The 24,131-nt window shown below is 37.4% G+C and overlaps 1 protein-coding gene across 26 annotated transcripts in view; it reads left to right on the top strand.

Moving 5' to 3' along the window:
* Positions 1 to 24,131, top strand: part of CEP112 (centrosomal protein 112) — a 554,108-nt gene that overhangs the window by 414,789 nt on the left and 115,188 nt on the right. For 2 of the 26 annotated variants that reach the window (XM_063599337.1, XM_063599336.1), the window contains exon 22: positions 1,833 to 23,326. The exons of the other annotated variants lie outside the window; for them this stretch is intronic. In XM_063599337.1, coding sequence (XP_063455407.1) covers positions 1,833 to 1,862 — 30 coding nt within the window. In that variant the 3' untranslated portion in view covers positions 1,863 to 23,326. Of the gene's footprint in view, positions 1 to 1,832; positions 23,327 to 24,131 lie in introns of those variants that run through there. 26 annotated transcript variants of the gene reach the window in all.

Raw genomic sequence — 24,131 nt, 5'->3', positions numbered from 1 at the left:
CGTCTCAAAAAAAAAAGGGGATGGGGGCAGGCAGCTATGCCGGTCAGGCACAGTCCCTTTGAATAGAGCAGATGGTAGATCTTGTATAGGGTTTGGGGTGGCATAGAGATGGAGGTGGGAGGTCCTTTCGAAGCCACGGCTTGACGTTGTGAAGTAGAAGTCCAGCGACTTGTGTGAGACTGTTGCCAATTGGTTGGCCTCAGAGGTATGTTTGCTGCAGCGAGTCCATCTCTGATTAGCTGGCATTTTGAAGTCAGGGGCTGACACCTCTTGGTTGATTACGAAAGTGTGTTCACCAAAGCCAGTCGTCATTGATTAATTGAACGGATTTAAAACCAGTTCTGATGGCTACATGTTACTGTGGCTACGGAAGAATCAGTTTTTTCCTGAATTTATGGGAACATTTTAAAAGTCTCAACTCACATGATGAAATAATAAGCTTTTAAGAATTAGGTTTTGCTGGGCGCAATGGCTCATGCCTGTAATCCCAGCACTTTGGGAGGCTGAGGCGGGTGAATCACTTGAGGTCAGGGGTTAGAAACAAGCCTAGTCAACATGGTGAAATGCCATCTCTACTAAAAATACAAAAATTAGCCGGGTGTGGTGGCGCATGCCTGTAATCCCAACTACTCGGGAGGCTGAGACAGGAGAATAGATTGAACCTGGGAGGCAGAGGTTGCAGTGAGCCAAGATCGCACCCGCTGCACTCCAGCCTGGATGACATAGCGAGACTCCATCTCAAAAAAATAAAATTTAAAATAAAATTTTAAAAATTAGGTTTTGAAATAATTTTAATTACATGAGAAAATGTTTATGATATAATGCAAAGTGGGGAAAACCGTGATAAAAATGCTTGTGCTTTCCTGCCGTCTCTACTTCCTCAACCCCCTTCCCCTGCGTGCAGAGGCAGCACTGATCTGGTGAGGACATTGTCTCTGCCATGCTTGAGGGTGAGCAGGGTCCCTGGTGTCACACTTGCATGGCCCTAGCTTCCTCTGACTCCGTGTCCCAGCTGTGAGGGTATGACAGGGCTGGAGTCTTCCCAGGCAGGCCCAGTTGTCTCGCTCTCTCTTTAGGCCTAAGTGAGCTTGCTACGGCTTCAGGTTCCTCTACCCTATGTTGACCAAAAGATGGTCAAATGCTGATTTTCAAGCTTGGGAGGAGGGAGTCTTGACCTCATGGGGCTCAGAAACTGAGCCTCATGTTCCCGCCCACTTGCCACATCAAGGGTATTGAGCACAGAAGCAGCCTGTAATAAAGCAGCTTTTTGTGTCTCCGCTGCTACTACTCCTTTCCCGCATGTCTCCTTCGTGAAGAGGAAGCAGGGCAGCAAACCAGGATCTGAGCCAAATACCACCAAAGCCTCGCCGAACCCTTCCTGCTGATATGCTGTGAAGGGTCTGGATCTCAGGCCATAAAGTCAGAGGTGCCTGCTTCACTGGAATCCATTTCTGTTTTGAATCACCATTTGGCTGTGCAGCAGAAACTTGCTACTTGCCTTTCATCACCTCAGGCCTCAGTCACTCCCCTGGTTCCAGGATGGCATGTAAGCCCCAGTGGCTCTATCATGCCATGGGGTAGGGCCTCCGATCCTGGATGTCACCTACCCACCCAGGCACCCACGGAGACATCGATTATCCCCACTAATCTTTGGTTGGACATTATTTTGGCTACATCCGTGCTGCTCTCAGACACCCAGGAAATGTTGTATTCTTCCTGTGTGTGGTCAGGGGGCAGTGGGGAGCCCACAGGAAACGGGTCCTGCAGTCTTGTTGGCCAGCTTGAACATACGCTGCCAAGCTCATCTCTGCTTGTGTCTCTCTGCTCTACAGTGTGGCCCCACAGCCTCTCACCTCTCCTGACCTGTCTGTGAACACCGGCTCCTTCTGCTCTCAGAGGACCCCTGAACTATATGGGGCTTCTATTGTTTCCCCATCTCCCAGGCTTAATGGAGAAGGCAGGGTAAGAAATAGGGTCTTTTCTCGGGAACAAAACCGCAGGTAAACATTTTCTCCTTCATTCCCGATTATGCCCCATCCCTCTTTTCTAGTCTGGGGGTGAGGGAAGCAGGGAGATAAAACCGACTTTCAAGTAGTATTCTTATGCCCCGCCCTGGATCCAATCAGCCCTGGTTATTGTTTAAATCCAGAAATGGACTCTTTTTTTTTTTTTTTTGAGATGGAGCCTCACTTTGTCACCCAGGCTGGAGTGCAGTGGTGCAATCTCAGCTCACAGCAACTTCCACCTCCCGGGTTCAAGTGATTCTCCTGCCTCAGGCTCCCAAGTAGGTGGGATTACAGGCGTGTGCCACCATGCCTGGCTAATTTTTGTATTTTTTTAGTAGAGACAGGGTTTTGCCATGTTAGCCAGGCTGGTCTTGAACTCCTGACCTCAGGTGATCCACCTGCCTCGTCTTCCCAAAGCACTGGGATTACAGTCGTGAGCTACTGTGCCCAACCTCCTTTGCTTTTTCTATACTTTCCCACGAGGCAGGGAAGGTAGAATGACAAGCTGGGCAGGGCTGAGTAGAAGAAAATATCAGGTTTAAGACTTCAGAAATATCCAGGTAATGTGCAAAAACATTGCACCGAAAAATCACTAGCTACATGTGGTGATAGATTACAGGAGATAGTCACCATATGTATTTCTTTCTATTTCTTGGTTTTTCTATAATGAGCATTTATTTACTTAAAAAAACCCATCTTTATTGAAGTATAATTTACATTTGGAGACATTCTTGTTTTGTGTCCAGTTCAATGATTTTTAACAGATTTACAGAATTGTATACCATCACCACAATCTGAATTTACTTTTATAATCAGAAGAAAATGAGTATTATAAAAAAATGGCCTCTTATTACAGCAGTAAAAAGGTTGTTGGCAAGTTGAATAGAAGGGACAGGGTCAAATTTCAGGTCATCAAGGAAAGACTGGGTAGTCACCAAGGAGCTCAGTAAATATTTCTTGAACTAATAAGGAAATGAAAATGAAGGCAGAGGGTAGATATTACCTTTCAAGAAATGTGCCTGTGAAGGAAGGAAAGAAGCTTGCAGCCTCAAATCTACCTACCATGCTTCCTCAAGCGTCTGTACCTTTGCACGTCACTCCTGTCATCTGAAACTTTCTTCTCTTTCAGTCACTTGATTCGTTTTCATTCCTGGCTGCATAGCCGTAGACAAGTTCTTTATCTGCTGGGTCTCTCGGTTTCAGTGAGGATAATAGTGCCTACTGCAGAGTTTTTGAGAGGTTTAGATTCGTTCATATGTGTAACACATTTAGCCAATATGGGTCAATAGATCAAGAGAAAAGTAAACAGTTATTTTGTTGTTGTTGCTATCATTATCATTGTCATCATCGTCATCATTATCATCATTACCCTTTAATATTCACCTCTTTATGGAAGTCTTCTCTCATGTAGGGTATCTCATATTTTTTCCTTAATAACACCCTGTGCAGATCTCTTTCATGACACTTATTATGCAGTATTTTATTTATTCACTCATCTGTCTCTTCCCTCCCCAACTGCATTAAATCTTTTACTTCTGTAAACATAACAGTGCCTAACCCAGAGAAGGTCCTCAAAGTAAATGTTTGCAAAACTAACACAGTGCAGAGGGGTATATCAGGGTTTCAGAAAGGGCTGTGTGTGTGTGTGTGTGTGTGTGTGTGTGTGTAATAAATAGAGGGGTCTTTGAGTTTTCTAATTCTTGAGTCACTTTGAGTAATTTCTAACACTTAAGAGATTTATCCATTTTGTTTAAATTATCAAACATTTGTAAATATGATGTTCATATTTTCTTATTACCCTATTAATGTCTACAGAATCTGATAGTAATGTCCTCTGTCTCTATTTCTGATATTGGTAATTTGTGTCTTCTTTTTCAGATCTATACATCTAGAAATTTATCAATTTTATTGTTCTTAAAGAACCAGCTTTTGGTTTCATTAATTTTTCTCCATTGTTTTCCTCTTTTCTAATTCATTGGTTTCAACTCTTATATTTATTTTCTTTCTTTTGCTTACTTGGTCTTTAATTTGCTATTCTTTTTCAGGTTGCTTCAATTGAAAGCTTATACCACTTATTTTTGAACTCCCTTCTTTGCTAATAAAAGAATTCAGAAGCTAAAAATTTCCTCTAAGTACTGATTTAGCTGCATTGTATAAGTATATGCTTCCATTTTCATTCATTTCCAAATATTTTCTAATTTCCTTTGCAATTTTTTTTTCAGGGACAGGGTCTTGCTGTGTTGCCCAGGCTGGAGAGCAGTGCCACTATCACAGCTCACTATAAACTCAAACTCCTGGGCTCAAGCAACCCTCCCACCTCCCAACTCCCAAGTAGCTAGGAATACAGGCATGTACCACCACACCTGGCTAATTTTTAAATTATTTTTTTTCTTAGACATGGGGTCTCACTATGTTGCCCAGGCTCGTCTTGAACTTCTGGCCTCAAGCAATTCTCCTGCCTTGGCCTCCCAAAGCACTGGGATTATAGACATGAGCTACCATGCCTAGCCATGATTCTTTCTTTGACTCTAATATTAGTATATGTCTATCTTTTACTTTACAAAAATTAAGATAAATTTCTGTTATGGATTTCTAATTTAATTTCTTTATGGTCAGAGCATTTACTCTGTATGAGATCAATCCTTTTTAATTTACTGAAATTTGTTTTATGGCCCAGAATATGGTCTATCTTGATTAATGGTCAAGTAGGTTGATAGCAGTTTTTGAATTATCTATATCCTCACTAATACGGTCTACTTGTCCTATCAATTCCTGTGAAAGGAGTTTTGAATTATCTTCAGTTGTCATTTGTGAATTTGCCTATTTATCCTTTCATTTCTGTCAGATTTTGTTTCATGTATTTTGAAGCCCTTAAAATTAGGTACATACATATTTAGGATTGTTAGATCATTTTCATAAATTCAATTTTTATGATTGTGAAATGCCCCTCTGTATCTCTACAGAGATACAGAGCAGTTTCTTTGTTCTGGAATCCACTTTGTTTGATATTCATATGTTGACTCCACTTTTCTTATGATTACTATTTGCATGGTACATCTTTTGTCATCCTTTTAATCTTAACCTTTTTTAAAAGATTTTTAAGCATTTATCGTGAAAGCACCATGTAGTTAAACTTTTTTAAAAAACACAGTGATAAGCTTTGCCAATTAGTTGGAATTTTTAGGCTACTTATATTTAACATAGTTATTGATATTGTTAGGTTTTAATCTACCATTTTGCTATTTCTTTTCTATTTGTTTCTTTCTCTTCTTTTCCTACCTTTTATTGAATTATTTCTTTTTTCTTTTTTTTTTTTTTTAGACAGTATACTTCCATTTCCACGTTCATATTCTATGTTTCTGCAAGTATTATAAACCTCGCAATTTGTTATTATTGCTTTAAATATTCAATTGTTAAAAGACAATTGTTAAAGAAATTTTAACGTGAGAATAAAAAGTAATTTATATTTACACACTTTTTTTATGTCCAGTACTATTTGTTCCCTGGTTTCATCCAGGTTTCCATTTAGTATCATGTCCATCTGCCTGAACGACTTATTTCAACCTTTTTTGTAGTGCACATCTACTGGTGACAAATTCTCTCCAATTTTTCTTTGAATATGTGTGCTTTTCATTTTCAGTTTGGCAGGATAGTTTCACTGGATATGCATTTCTAGATTAACAGATTTTTTTTTAATTTCAGCACTTTAAAGATTCATTGTATTGTTCTCTGACTTGCATAGTTTCAGATGAGAAATCTTCATTGATTCCTGTCTTTTTAATATATCTGTTTTCTCTGGCTGCTTATAAGATTTTATATTTATTTCTGTTCTTTGCAATTTTATTATGTTACGCCTTGATATGGTTTTGTCTGTATTTATCTCATCTTTTGTTTGTTTGTTTGTTTGTTTGATGATCTTTTGGACTTGTGGTCTTAGAGGTTTTTTTTCATTTTGGAAAATTTTCAGCCATTCCATCTGCAAATATTTTTCCAAATCTCTTTCTCTTTCTGGGATACAACTACACATATGTTAGATGATGTGATACTATCTCAGAGATAACTGAGATTATTCAGTAAACTTACTCCTTGTCTCTCTGGGAACCATTTGGATATTTAAAATGTTATTTTTAGCTTAATTTCCAGTTTCTGCCCTGGCATGTAAGGTGCTTGGAAGTTGCCATTCATCCTAACAACAAGTAAAAAGCAGGAAAAAAACTGATCAGCATTTTTTATATTTATCAGAGAAGTAAACTCACAGGGCAAACTGCTGCCCCCAAATTTGGAGAGACAGTTGATTTTTATGTATGGCGTAAGATAAGGGTCCAATTTTATTCTTTTACATGTAGAAATACAGTTTTCCCAGCACTATTTATCGAAGAAACTATCTTTTCCTCATTGTGTTTTCTTGTTGCCCTTGCTGAAAATTAGTTGGCCATATATGTTTGGATTTATTTCTGGGCTCTCTATACTGTTCTATTAGTCTAGACATCTGTTTCTATATCAGTACCATACAATTTTGGTTGCCACAGCTTTGTAATACAATTTTAAATCAGGATTTGTGATGCCTCCAACTTTATTTTTCTCAGAATTGCATTGGCTATTTGGGGTCTTTTGTGGGTCCTTATGAATTTTAGGGTTTTTTTCTATTTCTGTGAAGACTGTCATTGAAATTTTGATAGGGTTTGCATTGCATCTATATATTCCTTTGGGAGTAGTATGGACATTTAAAAAATATTAATTCTCCCAATCCAAGAGCATGGAATATCTTATTTCTTTGTGTCCTCTTCAATTTCTTTTATTAATGTTTTATAGTTTTCAGTGTACAGGTCTCTCTTTGGTTAAATTTATTCCTATTTTATTTTTTTGATGTGATTGTAAATGAGATTGTTTTCTCAATTTCTTTTTTGGCTACATTGTTGTGTATAGAAATGTCAGATTTTTATATATTGATTTTATATCTTGCAACTTTATGGAGTTAATTTATTAGATCTAATAGTTTTTTGTGTGCAATCTTTGGGATTTTTTACATACACGATCATGTCATCTGCAAATAGAGATAACTTTACTTCATTTTTATCCAGCTTGAATACCTGTTATTTCTTCTTACTGTCTAATTGTTCTTGATAGCACCTCCAGTACTCTGCTAAGTAGAAGTGGTAAGAGTTGGCATCCTTACCTTATACCAGATCTTAGAGAAAAAGCTTTCAGTTTCTCCCCATTGATTATGATGTTAGCTGTGGGTTTTACTCAAATAGGCTTTATTATGTTGAAGAACTTTCCTTCTATATCTAAACTGTTAAAAGTTTTTATCAAATCAGACATTGAGCTGTATTGAATGCTTTTTTGTCAATTGATATGATCATGTGGTTTGTTAATGTGATATATCACATTGATTGATTTGTGTATATTAAACCAGCCTTGCATGTCAGGGGTAAAACCCACTTAATCATGACGTATTGATGTGTTGTTGAATTTGGTTTGATAATATTTTATTGAAGAGTTTTGCATCAATGTTCTTCAGAGAGGTTGGCCTATAGTTTTCGTATGTTGCTTTGTCTGGCTTAGGTATCAAGGTAATGCTGCCTCATAAAATGTGTTAGGAAGTAGTGTTGACCCTTGAACGACACAGGTTTGAACTGCATGGGTCTACTTATCTGCAGATTTTCTTCTGCCTCTGCCACCCCTGAGACAGCAAGACCAACTCCTTTTCCTTCTTCTCAGCCTACTCAACATCAAGATGTCAGGGATGAAGACCTTTAGGATGATCCACTTCCCACTTAATGAATATTAAATATATTTTCTCTTCTTTATTATTTTTATAACATTTTCTTTTCTCTAGCTTACTTTACTGTAAAAATAAAGTATAGGATAAGTGTAATATATAAAATATGTGTTAATTGATTGTTCATGTTATCAGTAAGGCTTCCAGTCAACAGTTGACTATTAGTAGTTAAGTTTTGGGGTAATCAAATGTTACATGCAGATTTTTTACTGCATTTGGGGGGTGGTCAGCACCACTAACCTCCATGTTGTTCAAGGGTCAGCTGTGTTATCCAGCTCTTTTTTTTTTGAAAGTATTTAAGAAGTATTGGTATTAAGTCTTTTTTGAAAGTTTGGTAGAATTCAGCCATGAAGACATCTGGTCTTGGGCTTTTCTTTCTTGGAGAGATTTTAAATTACTACTTCAATCTCTTCATTTGTTATTGGCCTGTTCAAGCTATTTCTTGTTTATTCAACCTTCTTCAGTTATATTTTCCTAGGAATTAATCTATTTACCCTAGATGATCAACTATGTTGACATATAATTGTTAATAATAGTTCCTTATGATCTATTTCGTTTCGGAGAACATCTGTTGTAATGTCTCCACTTTCATATCTGAGTTTATATATTTGAATCTTCTCTCTCTTTCTTTTTTTAAGCTGGTATAACTAAGAGTTTATCAATTTTGTTCATTTTTTCAAAAACCAACTCTTAGTTTTATTGTTTTTTTCCTGTGGTTTTTCTATTCTCTATTTCTTTCTTTTCTGATATTTATTAATTTCCTTCCTTCTGCTAACTTTGGGTTTAATTTGTTCATTTTCTAATTCTGTGAGGCTTAATGTTAGGCTATTTGGGATCTTCTTTTTAAATGTAGACATTTATTGCTATAAACTTTCCTCTTATGGGACGTTTATGCTTTTGGGCATCCCATAGGTTTTGGTATGTTGTGTTTTCATTATCATTTGTCTCAAGATCGTTTTCAATTTTTCTTTTGATTTCTTCTTTGATGCATTGATTATTTAGAGCCAGTTGTTTAATTTCCACATATTTGTGAATTTTCCAAAGTTAATTCTGTTACTGATTTCTAATTTTATACCATTGTGGCCAGAAATAATACTTGACATGATTTTGATCTTCTTAAATTTAAGACTTGTTTTATGGCCCACCATGTAGTCTGTACTGGAGAATGTTCCATGTGCACTAAAGGAGAATGTGTATTTTGTTGCTGTTGGATAGAAAGTTATATATAGCCCATTTTGTCTAAAGCACAATTCAATGTCAGTATTTCCCTTTTAATTTTCTGTCTCATTATCTGTCTGTTGTTGATGGGGGATATTGAAGTCCCCACTATTACTGTATTGCTATCTATTTCTCCCTTCATGTCCATTAATATTTGCTTTATATATTTAGGTGCTCTAATGTCTAATGTCTAATGTGCTCTAATGTCTAATATATATTTACACTTGTTATATCCTCTTGATGAATGTCCTCTTTATCATTAGTGACTTTTTTTGTCTCTTATGAAAGTTTTTGACTTGATGTCTATTTTAAATCTAAATATGGCCACTTCTGTTCTCTCTTTTTTTTTTTACCATTTGCATGCAATAGCTTCTTCCATCCCTTCACTTTCAGCCTATGTATATCCTTAAGGCTAATGTGGGTCTCTCATAGGAAGCGTATAATTGGATCTTGATTTTTTATTCATTAAACTACTCTGTGTCTTTGGATTGGAAAATTTAATCCATTTGTAATTATTGACATTTAAGGACTTACTACTGCTATGCTGTTTATTGTCTCCTGGTTGTTTTGTATATCCTTTGTTCCTTTTTTCCTTTCTTATTTGCCTTCATGATTTGGTGATCTTCTATAGTGTTAGGTGTTTATTCTTTTTTCTTAATTTTTTGTGTATCTGCCATAGTGTTTTGCTTTGTGGTTACCACAAGGCTTATGTAAAATGTCTTATAGTTATATAATAATTGACTATTTTACACTGATAACAACTTAATTTTTTCCACATACAAAAACTCTAAACATTTATCCTCCACCCTGCTTGATCTAGTCTGCTGTTGAAGCTCTCTATTGCATTTTTAAATTTCATTCATTGAATTCTTCAGGTCCAAGATTTCTGTTTGGTTTTTTGTTATGATACCTATCTCTGTTGAATTTCTCATTCAGATCATAAACTGATTGATATCATCAAATTGTCTCTCTATATTCTCTTGTAATTTTTTTGAGTTTCCTTTTCTTATTTTGAATTGCTTTACAAACAAAGCAAAACACTATAGCAGATACACAAAAAAATAAAGAAAAAAGAATAAACACCTAACACTATAGAAGATCACCAAATCATGAAGGCAAATAAGAAAGGAAAAAAGGAACAAAGGATATACAAAACAACCAGGAGACAATAAACAGCATAGCAGTAGTAAGTCCTTAAATGTCAATAATTACAAATGGATTAAATTTTCCAATCCAAAGACACAGAGTAGTTTAATGAATAAAAAATCAAGATCCAATTATATGCTTCCTATGAGAGACCCACATTAGCCTTAAGGATATACATAGGCTGAAAGTGAAGGGATGGAAGAAGCTATTGCACGCAAATGGTAAAAAAAAGAGAGAACAGAAGTGGCCATATTTAGATTTAAAATAGACATCAAGTCAAAAACTTTCATAAGAGACAAAAAAAGTCACTAATGATAAAGAGGACATTCATCAAGAGGATATAACAAGTGTAAATATATATTAGACATTAGAGCACATTAGACATTAGACATTAGAGCACCTAAATATATAAAGCAAATATTAATGGACATGAAGGGAGAAATAGATAGCAATACAGTAATAGTGGGGACTTCAATATCCCCCATCAACAACAGACAGATAATGAGACAGAAAATTAAAAGGGAAATACTGACATTGAATTGTGCTTTAGACAAAATGGGCTATATATAACTTTGTATCCAACAGCAACAAAATACCAAGAAAAATGGTTTTACAAGCACCTAAATTATTGGGGATTTTTCAGAGCCTAACCAATCTGGGGGAAGGGAGATAACCACCTACAGCCAACTCTAGCCTTCTATATGGGGGATGGAAAATGCACAAGTCCAGATCCCTCCATTCTTGAACCATCCTGGTTGAGCTAGGAGGGGGAGAAACTGAGAAGCACCGTGACATTTACAGCCCAGAGGCACAGGCTTACTAAAAGACTGACCTAGTTATAGGACTATAGAACACTTCCTCTTCCCTAACACGTTACCACCACATGATTAAAGACTTTTTCACTGCAGTTCCATATACCCAATACGTCATGTCCAGCTATAAGGAAAAAAAAATTACAAGGCATACAAAAAGGCAAAAAACACAGCTTGAAGAGACAGAGCAAGCATCAGAACCAGACTCATATATGACAGAGATCTTAAAATTATCAGACCAGGAATTTAAAACAGCTACGATTAATGTGCTAAGGGCATTAATGGATAAAGTAGATGGCATGCAAGAAGAGATGGGCAGTATAAGCAGAGAGATGGAAATTCTAAGAAAGAATGAAAAAGAAATGCTAGAGATCAAAAACCCTAACAGAAATGAAGACTGTGATAGACTCATCAGTAGACTGGACACAGCTGAAGAAAGAATATCTGAGCTTGAGGATATCTCAGTAGAAACTTCCAAAGTTGTAAAACAAAGAGAAAAAAAAAGACTGAAAAAAACCAATAAAATATCTTTTGTAGTTGAGACATCTACAAAAGGTGTAATGTACACATATGGGAATAAAGGAAGGGGAAGAAAGAAAGGAACAGAAGAAATATTTAATGAAATAAAGACTGAAAACTTCCCCAAATTAATGTCAGACACCAAACTACAGATCTGTAAGCTCAGAAAACACCAATCAGCATAAATGAAAGAAAAAACATGCTACACACCTAGGCATACCATATTCAAAATGCAGAAAATAAAAAATGTTTAAAAAGTATTGAAATCTGCCAGAGGGAAAAGAAAAACACCTTACGTATAAAAAGGAGAGGTGAGAATTACATCAGTTTTCTAAGAAATCATGCAAGCGTGAAGAGAGAGAAGTGAACAATCTCAAGTGTTGAGAGAAAACACCTCTACGAATCTAGAATTCTGTACCTCGAAAAATTATTCTTCAAAAATGGAGGAGAAATACTTTCTCAGACAAACAAAAATTGGGGGAGTTTGTTGCCAGTAGACCTGCCTCACAAGAAATGTTAAAAAGAAGTTTTTAGATAAAACGAAAATGATATAGGTAAGAAACTTTGATCTACATAGAGCATCAGAGAATGAATAAGTGAAGATAAAATTAAAACTTTTATTTTTCTTCATAATTGACCTAACAGATAGCAGTTTATTCAAAATATTAACAGCAACAATATTCATATATATTTATACACACATATATACTTACATAAGCTTACATATATGTGAAATGAATGACAGCAGTAATACAAAAAATAACAAGGAGTAAATTAGGATTATTTCATTCATATAAGGTACTCCCACTATCCATGAGATGATATAGTGTTATTTGAAAGTGGAATTGGATTATTTATAAATATATATTATAAACTCTAGGGCAACCAGTAAAAAATATGTTTTAAAAAAGAATCATGGAGAGAAAATGGAATATGCTCAATTAAAACCCACAAAATGCAGGAAAAACAGTGTAAGACAAAAATAGGAAAACTGAACCAGGACAATGAATAGAAAGTAGTAGCAAATATGGTAGCTATGATCTAACTATATCAAGTAATCACTTTGGATGTCAATGGCCTAAACATACCAATTAAAAGGCAGAGATTGTCAGAGTGGATCAAAAAATAAGACCCAACTATATATTGTCTCCAAGAAACCTGCTTTAAATATAAGACATATATAGGTTTAAAGTAAATGGATCAAAAAAATATATACCATACTAACACTAAGCAAAAGAAAGAATTCGTAGTTATATTAAATTCAGATACAGTGGACTTTAGGACAAAAAATTATCAGGGATATGGTAGCCATTACATAATGATAAAGGGTTTAATTATCCAGGAAGACATATCAATCCTTAACAGGTGTATACCTACCTAACAGAACATCAAAATACGTGAGGCAAAAAACCAAAAACGAACAAACAAAAACTATATGAGGCAAAAACTGATAGAACTGCAAGGAGAAATAGATGAATCTACTATTATAGTTGTAGACTTTAATACCCACTATCATAAATGGACAGATCCAGCAGGCAGAAAAATCGGTAAGGACATAGTTGAATTCAACAACACCATCAATCAACTGGAAATAGTGGATATCTTGGACTACTTCATCCAACAGCAGCGGCATACACATTCTTTGCAACCTCACATGGACCATTCCCCTAGATAGACTACATTCTGGGCCATAAAACGTATCTTAACAAATTTAAAAAAGTAGAAATCATACAATATCTGATCTCAGACCACAATGGAACTAAACTAGAAATCAACAGAAAGATAGGTGGAAATCCCCAAATACTTTGGGATTGTATAACACACTTTAAAAATCACACGGGTCAAAGAAGAAATCTCAATATAAATTTAAAAATATTTTGGACTAAATGAAACCACAGCTTACCAAAATTTTTGTGATATGGAGAAAGCAGTGATTAAAGAGAAATTTATAACATAGAATGCATTTATGAGACAAGAAGAAATATCTAAAATCAATAGCCTAAGCTTTCATTTGGGAAACAAGAAAAAGAAGAGCAAATTAAATCCAAAGTAGCAGAAGAAAGGAAATAATAAAAATAGAGCAGAGCCAAAGGCAGTGTCATGTAACTGTAATCCTAGCTACTTGGGATGCTGAGGGATCCCTTGTGCCTAGGAGTTTGAATCCAGCCTGAGCAACATAGTGAGACCCTGTCTTTAAAAATAAAAATAAAAATAATTTTTAAAAAGTTTAAAAGAATTAGAGCAGAAATCAATGAACTTGAAAACAGGAAATCAATAGAGAAAATCAATGAAACCAAAAGCTGGTTCTTTGAAAAGATCAATAGATTTGATAGGTTTTAGCCATGCAAACTAAGAAAAAAAGAAAAAGAATATAAATTACTAATAAAAGTCATGAAAAATGAGGTATCACTAAAGAGCCCACGAGTATTGTAAGGATTATAAATAAATACCATGATCAATTCTATGCTTATAGATTTGATAACCTAGACACAATCTGCCAAAAACACAATCTGCCAAAACTTGCACAGGCAGAAAAAGATAATCTGAATGGATATATCTATTAAGGCAATTGAATCAATAATTAATGACCCTCCTTTTCCAAAACAGAATACACCAGGCCTACATGGATTCAATGGTAAATTCTGCCAAACTTTTAAGGAAGAAATTATACCAATCCTCTACAATCTCTTTCAAAAGATAAAAACAGAGGAAATAATTCCTAACTCATCCTGTGAGGTCAGCATTACCCTGATACCAAAACCAGACAGAAACATTATAAGAAAAAAAATCTATTGACCATTATATTCCATTAACATAAATGAAAAAATCTTTAACAAAATATTAGCAAATTGAATCTAACAATGTACAAAAAGAATTATACACCAGAGCCAAGTGGAATGTATCCCAGGTATGCAGGGCTGTCTCAACATTTGAAAATCAGCGAATGTAATCCATCGCATCTGTGTGATCATATGATCATATTAATAGATGCAGAAAAATCATTTGATAAAATTCAGCAGCCATTCATGAAAAAAAATCTCAGCAAACTAGGAATAGAGGTGAACTTCCTCAACTTGATAAAGAACATCTACAAAAAACCTACAGCTAACATTGAACTTCATGGTGAGAAACTAGAAGCTTTCTCTCTAAGATCAGAAACAGGGCATTGATTGTGATTCCCCTCTCACCACTCCTTTTCAACATCAAAGAAATCTTAGTTAATGCAATACACAAGAAAAGGAAATAAGAGGTATACAGATTGGAAAGGAAGAAATAGAACTCTCTTTGTTTGCAGATGATGTGATTGTCTATATAGAGAATCCAAAAGAATTGACAAACTCTTGGAACTGATAAGTGATTATAGCAAGTTTACAGGATGCAAGGTTAATAAATAAAAATCAACTGCTTTCATTTATACCAGCAATGAATAAGTGGAATTTTAAACTAAAAACACAATACTATTTACATTAGTACCCCCAAAATTAACTACTTAGGTATACGTCTATAATAACTGTCCCTGACTTACAAAGGTTCAACTTCATGATTTTTTTGACTTTACAATGGGTTTATCGAGGTATTAAATGCATCTTCTACTTAAGATATTTTGTACTTACAACAGATTTATCGGGGTGAAATGCCATTGTGTGTCAAGAACCATCTGTATGTATGAGATTTATATGATGAAATCTACAGAATTCTGATGAAAGAATCAGAGAAGAATTAAATAAATCAAAGAACAACTAAATGAGCGCTTACCTCATTTGTTTCCCTTCTCTTTGGGTCACAATCCTCTGCTTCCTGTTGCCTGATATCCTAAAACAGTTTCTCCTTTGTTTTGTCCAGTTTTCTCATTGTTTACTGTGGCAGATAAAATGTGGTCCCAGTTACTTCATCACAGCCAGGGCAGCAGTCATGAATTTTATTGTTTTACAAATTTGCACATTTATTTTGAAGTAAAATACAGATATTTTCAAGTTTGAATGTTTTGTAAATATTTTAAATTAAATATGAATATTTCTTATAAATTTTCTAAATATTTTTGCTGGTAGGATGGTGCAGAGTTTTACCAGGCTGGCCATAACTGGATTCATAGTGTTACATGAAAGGGGACTCCATCCAGACCCCAAAAGAGGGTTCTTGGATCTCGCGCAAGAAAGAATTCAGGGTTGAGTCCGCAAAGTAAAAGCAAATTTATCAAGAAAATAGAAGAATAAAAGAATGGTTACTCCATAGACAGAGCAGCCCCTAGGGTTGCTGGTTGCCCACTTTTATGGTTATTTCTTGATTACATGCTAAACAAGGGGTGGATTATTCATGCCTCCCCTTTTTAGACAATATAAGGTAACTTCCTGGCATTGCCTTGGCATTTGTAAACTGTCAGAGTGCCAGTGGGAGTGTAGCAGCAAGGACGACCAGAGGTCACTCTCGTCACCATCTTGGTTTTGGTGGGTTTTGGCTGGCTTCTTTACTGCAACTTGTTTTATCAGCAACGTCTGTATGACCTGTATCTTGTGCCTACCTCCTCTCTCATTCTGTGACTTAGACTGCCTTAACCTCCTGGGAATGTAGCTCAGTAGGTCTCCGCCTCATTTTACCCATCCCCTATTCAAGATGGAGTTGCTCTGGTTCATACGCCTCTGACAATAGTGTTCCAAGAAGGTTCAAATAGATGCCTACAAAGCTTTTGAGTAGAAAGTAGTACTGCATAATTATCTGAGCTTTATGCCATGTTTCAAGAATCTGGGAAGCATTCTTGCTTTCTTTCATCCTAAAACAACTATTTTATTCAGAAACTTACGCTATTATATTTTAAAGATATTTGAAGATTTTAAAGACATAGCTATTATATTTTAAAGCTATCATAGTAAGATCTGGGCTTGCCTTAAATATAAATATTTTAGACAAATCTCCTAATTTTCTTCTCTCCAAATCACTTTCCTGGAAATCATGAATGCCTGAACCTTCACCATTAATGGTAGGAAATGGAAAATGAAGGAATGAAGGACTTTTTAAAAATTGAGGCATAGTGCAAAGAAAAGGGTAGCATATTAAGATAATTACAACCATGGACACTTTTGTAAATTGGTCGTATTTTTCCCCCTTTCTAATTGAGTTTTAAACCCAAGCTTTTGTTAGGAATTAAAAGTGAACCGATACATTGGGCTCTTTAATAAGGAGAATGATCTGAGGAAGCAGCCCTAGAAAAACAGAAGAGAACTGAATACTGTCTGGAGGAGGACGGGCACAACCAATCAGAAATGGCAACAGTCAGAAAGAACCAAAGATGAAAACAACTACTACTACTACTACGACTATGACTACTACTATTTCTACTACTACTTTGCAGAAGTAGCAGAAGAAAGGAAATAATAAAAATAGAGCAGAGCCAAGGGCAGTGTCATGTACCTGTAATCCCAGCTACTTGCGATGCTGAGGGATCCTTTGAGCCTAGGAGTTTGAGTCCAGCCTGAGCAACATAGTGAGACCCTGTCTCACTATGTGGTTCCCAAATTGTGGTTCCCTCCTCTTCTGTTATATATTTGTTCAAGTTATGCTGCTGGTAGTTGTTTAAAAATTATGTTTCTATATACAAATAATAGCTATAAAAATAAGACTTGGTTTAAAATAACTAAGCCTTCCTTTAAGCAGGGAAATGAAATGTACACTCAGTACCATCTTGATACTAAAGCTATTCAAAAAATGCTTTAGGGACAGTTTGCCTGAGAAGTTAGCCATGAATTTTCAACCATGATAAACCAGAGCTTTTTAGATTTATATAAGAGGGGTTCAGGAATTCAGGCAGCTATGATTTACACTGAAGAAAATATTAATAGTAAAAACCACAAAAGTTGATCAGTTAATTTTATTCCTTTGGTTACTCGTATTCTCCAAAGTATTGATTCTACTCTATTTAGCTGTTAGCAAATTCCAGAAGTGTTTCTGTATTACAGACTGGCCTCATTTTAAATTCAGCATTGGCAATTTCAAGTGGGTCCTGATGCTTCCTGGAGTCCTGGGACTCATACTGGATTTCTCTGTCTTTTCCCTTTCCTGCTTTTTTTAGATGACTATTTTATGCCTTCCTTCACTTCTGAAATTTCCCAAAGATGTTTTCTCCCATCCTCATGCTCAGCTGATGAATCTTTCTTCCTACTTTGCAGAGATAATGAGAGCAATCAGAAGCTCCCATCGTTGTTCCTGGGGGATCATTTGCCTGCACTTCCAGCAGAGGCCATCTCCTCCCCTCGTGCTCGAGGTCCCACCCTGTAGTAGCTGGCTTGGGCTGCCATAACAGAACACCACAGACTGGGTGGCTTAAACCATAGAAATTCATTCTCTCACAGCTCTGGAAGCTAGAAGCCCAAGATCAAGGTGGTATCAGGATTGCTTTCCTGAGGCCTCTTGCTGCATTCTTGCTGTTTCCTTTCCTGTGTGTGCATACAGAGAGACAGGCAGAGAAAGATGGGTGTCTCTTCCTCTTCTTATAATGACACCTATCCTGTTGGAGTAGGGCCCCACCCTTATGACCTCATTTTGCCTTAATTACCTCACCAAAGGCTCTATCTCCAAATACAGTCAAATTGGGGTTTAGGGTTGCAACATAATATAGGAATTTGGGGAGGACACAGTTCACTCCATGACATATCCCTCCCCTTAACTCAAGGACATGTCTCTAGGAAAGCTCTGGCATCATCTGGTTTTTTTCCTCCCTCTCTACTGCTAGATCTTTCCTATCAGCCTACAAACATGCCGTTAATTTCCTCAACTTACCAAAAAACAAAACAATTCACCTCTCTATTCACCCACTTCTTGGGCAGCTTCCATCTCATTTCTCACCTTCCCTTTATAATAAAATTCTGAACAAATTCCAATGCCTCTCCTCTCTGAATTTCCTTTAATCCAGATTTCATATCTCCCACTACAACAAAATTTCTTTTATCCTTATCACCAGTGACTTCCATGTTGCCAAACTACTGTGATCAATTCTCAGGCCTCACTTTCTATGGCCTCTCTGTAGCATTTGACACAACTGAGTAGTCCTTGAAACACTTTTCTTCAGTTGGCTCAAGATTCCGTATTATCCTGATTTCTTTTTTTTTTTTTTTTTTTTTGAGACGGAGTCTTGCTGCATCACACAGGCTGGAGTGCAATGGCACGATCTCAGCTCGCTGCAACCTCCACTTCCCAGGTTCCAGTGATTATTCTGCCTCAGCCTCCCAAGTCGCTGGGATTACAGGCTTCTGCCACCACGCCCAGCTAATTTTTTTGTATTTTTAGTAGAGATGGGGTTTCACCATGTTGGTCAGGCTGGTCTCGAACTCCTGACCTCAGGTGATCCACCTGCCTTGGCTTCCCAGAGTGCTGGGATTACAGGCATGAGCCACCAGCCTATCCTGATTTCTTGACTCTGTGGCTATTACTTCTGTCTGTTTCCTCCTCATGTCCCAGCCTCCTAACATTTGCAGGCCCAGGGCTGAGTATACTTAGACCTCTGCTTTCTTGTGTATACTTGGGATCTCATCCAGTATATACACTAGATATCTTGGGATCTCATCCAGTAGCATGGTTTCACACACCCTATATAAACTGATGACTTCTGAATTCATAGTTTTAACCTAGACCTTAAACCATAAACTCAAGACTTGAATACCCAGATACTTCAATACTGCACATTTAATAGGCATCTCCAAGTTTAATAAGTACAAACTGATCTCTTGATCTTCTCTGCAAAAACCTATTTCACCTGTAGCTTTTCCCATGTTAGGTAATGACAACCTCATTCGTCTAGTTGCTTAGGACAAAAATCTTGAAGTCATCCTTGACTCATCTCTTTCCATTATACGGTATGTCCAGTTGGTTCTACTTTCTAATTTTTCTCCAATCTGACCCCTTCTCACCACCTCCTTTATTGCCATCCTAGATTATTTGCAGTACCCTCCTAACTGTCTTACTTGCTTCATTCTTGCCCCAAACAAAAGCTGGAGTGGCCTTATTAATACCTATGTCAAATCATATATTTCTCCTATACTGAAACCCTGAAATGGTTTGGGTGTGTGTCCCCGCCCAAATCTCAGGTCAAATTGTAATCCCCAGTGTTGGACGTGGGGCCTGGTGGGAGGTGGTTGGATCACAGGGGCAGATTTCCCTCTTGGTGCTGTTCTTATAACAGTGAGTGAGTTGTCATGCAATCTGGTTGTTTGAAAGTGTGTATTACCTCTCCACCTCTCTTTCTCCTGCTCTGGGCATGTGAAGATATGCATGTTTCCCCTTCAACTTCCACTGCGATTGCAGGTTACCTGGGACCTCCCCAGCCATGCTTCCTGTACAGCCTGCAGAACCATGAGCAAATTAAGTCTCTTGTTTATAAATTACCCAGACTTGGGTATTTCTCTTTTTATTATTTTTATTTGTATTTTTGTTCTTTTTCAACTTTTAAGTTCTGGGCTACATGTACAGGATGTGCAGTTTTGTTACATAGTAAACGTGTGCCATGGTGGTTTGCTGCACAGACCAACCCATACCTAGGTATTAAGCCCAGCATGCATTAGCTATTCTTCCTGATGCTCTCCCTCCCCGCAACCCCCAACAGGCTCCAGTGGGTCCCGCCCCCATGTGTCCATGTGTTCTCACTGTTCAGCTCCCACTTACAAGTAAGAACATGCACTGTTTGGTTTGTAGCAGTGCAGGAATGGACTAACACAAACCCCTTCAGTGACTCTCTGTTTCACTGATCTTAAAAGCCGAATTCCTTACAATCACGTTCAACACCGTGCAGGACCTGATTCTCTCACAGCCCTGTGTTGTCTGAGGGAGCCAGTGCTCCACTGGTTGCACTGATCCAACCACACTGGCCTCTACACTGTATTTTATTTTATTTTATTTTATTTTATTTTATTTTATTTTATTTTATTTTATGTTATTTTATTTTTTGCGACAGAAGCTTGTGTTGCCCAGGCTGCAGCGCAGTGGCACGATCTCAGCTCACTGCAACCTCCGCCTGCCAGTTCAAATGATTCTCTTGCTTCACCCTCCCAAGTAGCTGGGATTACAGGCATGCACCACCACACCTGGCTAATTTTTGTATTTTTTGTAGGGACAGGGTTTCACCATTTTGGCCAGGCTGGTCTCGCACTCCTGGCCTAAAGTGATCTGCCAGCCTCAGCCTCCCAAAGTGCTGGATTACAGGTGTGAGCCACTGCTCTTGGCCTCCATACTGTGTCTTGAACATGCTGTGCATGCCTCTGCCTCAGGGCCTTTGCATGGGTTCTTCCTTCTGCCTGGAATGCTGTTTCCCTAGAGGTTACCCTCATCTCCTACAGGTTTTTGTTCATAGTCACCCTCTCAGGGAGGCCATCTGTTACTTCAGTATTTTTAAAATTATAAAGTACCCCCTAACTTTTATCACTTCCTCTCTCTCTTTCTTGATTGATACTTCTCCATAGGCCTTGCACCATGTAACTTTTCAAAGTTACTTTGTTTACTCTCTAGATGTTTCATAAAAATGGAGAGGGATTCTTGGCTGTTTTGTTCATTGCTGCTGTCCAGCTGCCTAGAGTGGATGAATGAATTGGATAATTAGTTATAAAGGAGCTTCACTGGGTTTGTGAGATTTGGGGGCTGGCCATAAACTCATGAAGAGTAGCTCGCACCGAGACACAGGCCTTCCTGCACTAACTATTATCCGTGACTCTAGCATTTTTAGGGAAAAGTAACCTCATCTTTATGACACTAGAATTAATTTTTAGATTTTCTAGTGGGTGAATATTTTTAAAGCACTTAGAACAGTGCCTGGGACATGGTATGAGTTCTATTAAGTGTTTATTTTAAAAGCAACAAATACTTTATTAAGCATTTTGTGACAAAAAAAAATAGTGACAGAATGTGAGCCAAGACAAATAAACCTCAAGAGGTTCAGAGTAGCCCTAATTCTGGCGGAGAGTGGCTTTAATCATAATAGAGCTGGAGTCAAGTCTGATGACTTACTAGAAAAATAGCAATAGTCACATGCCCTCTCTATTCTGGAAGAAACAGAACTACCCTGTGTACTCGATGGGATTATAGATACAAAGAGATTTATGGAATGAACTGTAAAGAATTGGTTTTGAACTTAAGTCCATAAAAAAATGGTTATGAAAAGAAAACTTCAAAGGTATGGACTGAGGCGATAGAAGAGGCAAAGGGCTTGTACGGCATCCACTCATTCATTAGATGGACAATTATGCCCCAAACACTATGTTAGGGGCTAGGAGCTGCCTTCTAGGATCTCATTATCTAGTGGGAAAAAGACAGGTTAACCAACAATGACTAATTCAGCCTTAGTACTACCATAGAGGTGAGCCTGGAGCGGGCTGTGAGCACGGGATTGCTTCCTCACCCTATTTGTGATATGAAAATAAACAAATCATTTGCTTCCAACTAAAGGTAGTGGACAGAACTCACCTGTTTTTATCTCCACTCCCTGAGGAAGTCCCATCAAAATGAAAGTAAGGAAATTGAAAAAGGCATGAACCAGTGGTTTTTAACCTTGGCTGAACTTTTGAAATAGCAGCAGAGATTTTTAAAAATCCTAGTGTCCAGCCTGTAGCCCAGATAAATTGAATCAGAACCTCTGCAGATGAGACTCAGGCATCAAGATTTTTATACTATATATTTTTTCAAAGAAAATAAGAGACAACCATACACATAAGAAATCAATAACATTGAGAACTTGAAAAAGGCTGGGCCTGAAATTAACTTAGCAGAACTAAGAATCCTAAAAACTGAACAATTTCTGGGGGAAGGGAGACCTGAAGGATACCAATTAGAAGCAGCAAGATCTTTCCTGTGGTAGAACTTCAGGAAGGTTCAGGAATTGGAGAGACTGGGTATGGGGTGAAGTGAAGAACTGGAAGATTGGTTGAAAGTCTGCATTTGGAACAGATGGCCCAGATTTTATCCCAAGACTGCCCCCATCCCTACCCCTGGTTTGTTCTCTGGAGAGGTGGAATGAGAAAGGGCCTCAGGTACAGTTGAGGAGAAATGTGAGGCTAGTCTTGCACGAGAGTCACTCTCCTGAACACCTCGATGCCCTTCTGAAAATACTGGCCATCAGATTTGTGCTGCCTGGCAGGAAACTGGAGGATGCAGCTCTGGGCAAACTGATCCAAGAGGGAAATCCAGTCAGATGCTGGCATGGGAGAGTCCAGGCCCCTTTGTAACACACCGTGCGGTGATGCCCACCCATCCACAAACCCATACACATATGCAAGATTCTTCTGTCCAGCTTTGGAGACCTCACTTTGAATAAGAAAGGACATCAAAGATCACCAGATATTTGAGGAAAGTATCTAAAGTGAAAGACAAAGACCAAAACAGACAGGTGAAAGTAAATAAACAAAGGAAACTCAGAAACACACACACACACTCTACTGAGCAGAAAAAAATTAAAATGTATGTGTAGATAGATAGATAGTTATAGACATATAGACAGATGATGGATGGATGGATGGATGGATGGATGGATGGAACAGTAGATAGATAGATAGATAGATAGATAGATAGATAGATAGATAGATAGATAGAAGGACTGTATTGCAAGGCATGACGCAGTGCTCTCACTGGTGGAGCACCTGTGCTCTGCAGCCAAAGTGTGAGTTTGTGTCCTGGCTTCATCACTTCCTAGCTGTGTGATGCTGGGCAAGTTACTTACCCTCTCTGTGCCTTAGTTTTCTCATCTGTAAAAAGAGGGATGATAATGATGATGCTGTTCAAAGAACAAAAAGGAACTGTTGGAAATTATGAATATGATGGCAGAATATAAAGTTTTAGGTAAAAGTTGAGGAAATTCTAAGAATAATCAAAAAGACAAATGGAACATAGAAACAACAAGAAAAAGAGACACTAAATCTAAGAGGTACAAAATCAGAGTTGCAGGGAGAGACATATTCAGGGAGAGAAACAGACGTACAGACAGACGAGAGAAATCATGAGAGTAATGACCAGCCTTTCCCAGTAGTAAAAGACACAAGTTCAGAGTGAAAGAGCCTCTTTAGTGCCCGCATGATTGATGGGGAAAAGACACAGTCTAGGGCACGTCACTGTGACATTTTTAAACCTTGACGATGAAATAAAGATCCCAAAAGTTTCCAGAGAGCAGAAAACAGATCACATAAAAAGAATTGGAACTTGAGTGGCAGAGGGGATAACCAAGTTCTAAGCAATGTGGACTGATTGTGGAAAGGCCACCCTATTTCCAGGACATAAAACTTAAAACTTGTTTGATTTAGATGCATTTGTCACTGTAAAAATTAGCTCTTATGTATTTGGCAGAGTAGGGGCTCACTTCTGCTCAGTGATTCTCAAAATCCCATATCTCCTTTGTCCAGAAGCATCTATTTCTTTTATTTTTTTAATTAAGGTGAAAAAGTATTAAATTTACCTTCCTTTCTTCTTCCTTCACTTCCCTCTCCCTTTTCCTTGCCCCTCTTGTTTCTTCTCTCTTTCCCTTACTTTACCTTCTGAGCCTTCATACTTTTGCTGTGTCTATTTCTGTCTCTCTTTCTATCCACAGAAGTCTTATGTTTGTCTAATAATTGGCAGAAGAGATTTTTTTTTTTTTTTTTTTGCTTTTTAAGTGATGAATAGTTGGCGTAACATCAAAGACAAGCC

Source organism: Pan paniscus, chromosome 19, assembly GCF_029289425.2.
Source record: "Pan paniscus chromosome 19, NHGRI_mPanPan1-v2.0_pri, whole genome shotgun sequence".
Classification (NCBI taxonomy): domain Eukaryota; kingdom Metazoa; phylum Chordata; class Mammalia; order Primates; family Hominidae; genus Pan; species Pan paniscus.
Note: the sequence above shows the minus strand (reverse complement) of the source record. Positions and strands in the feature narration are given on the sequence as shown.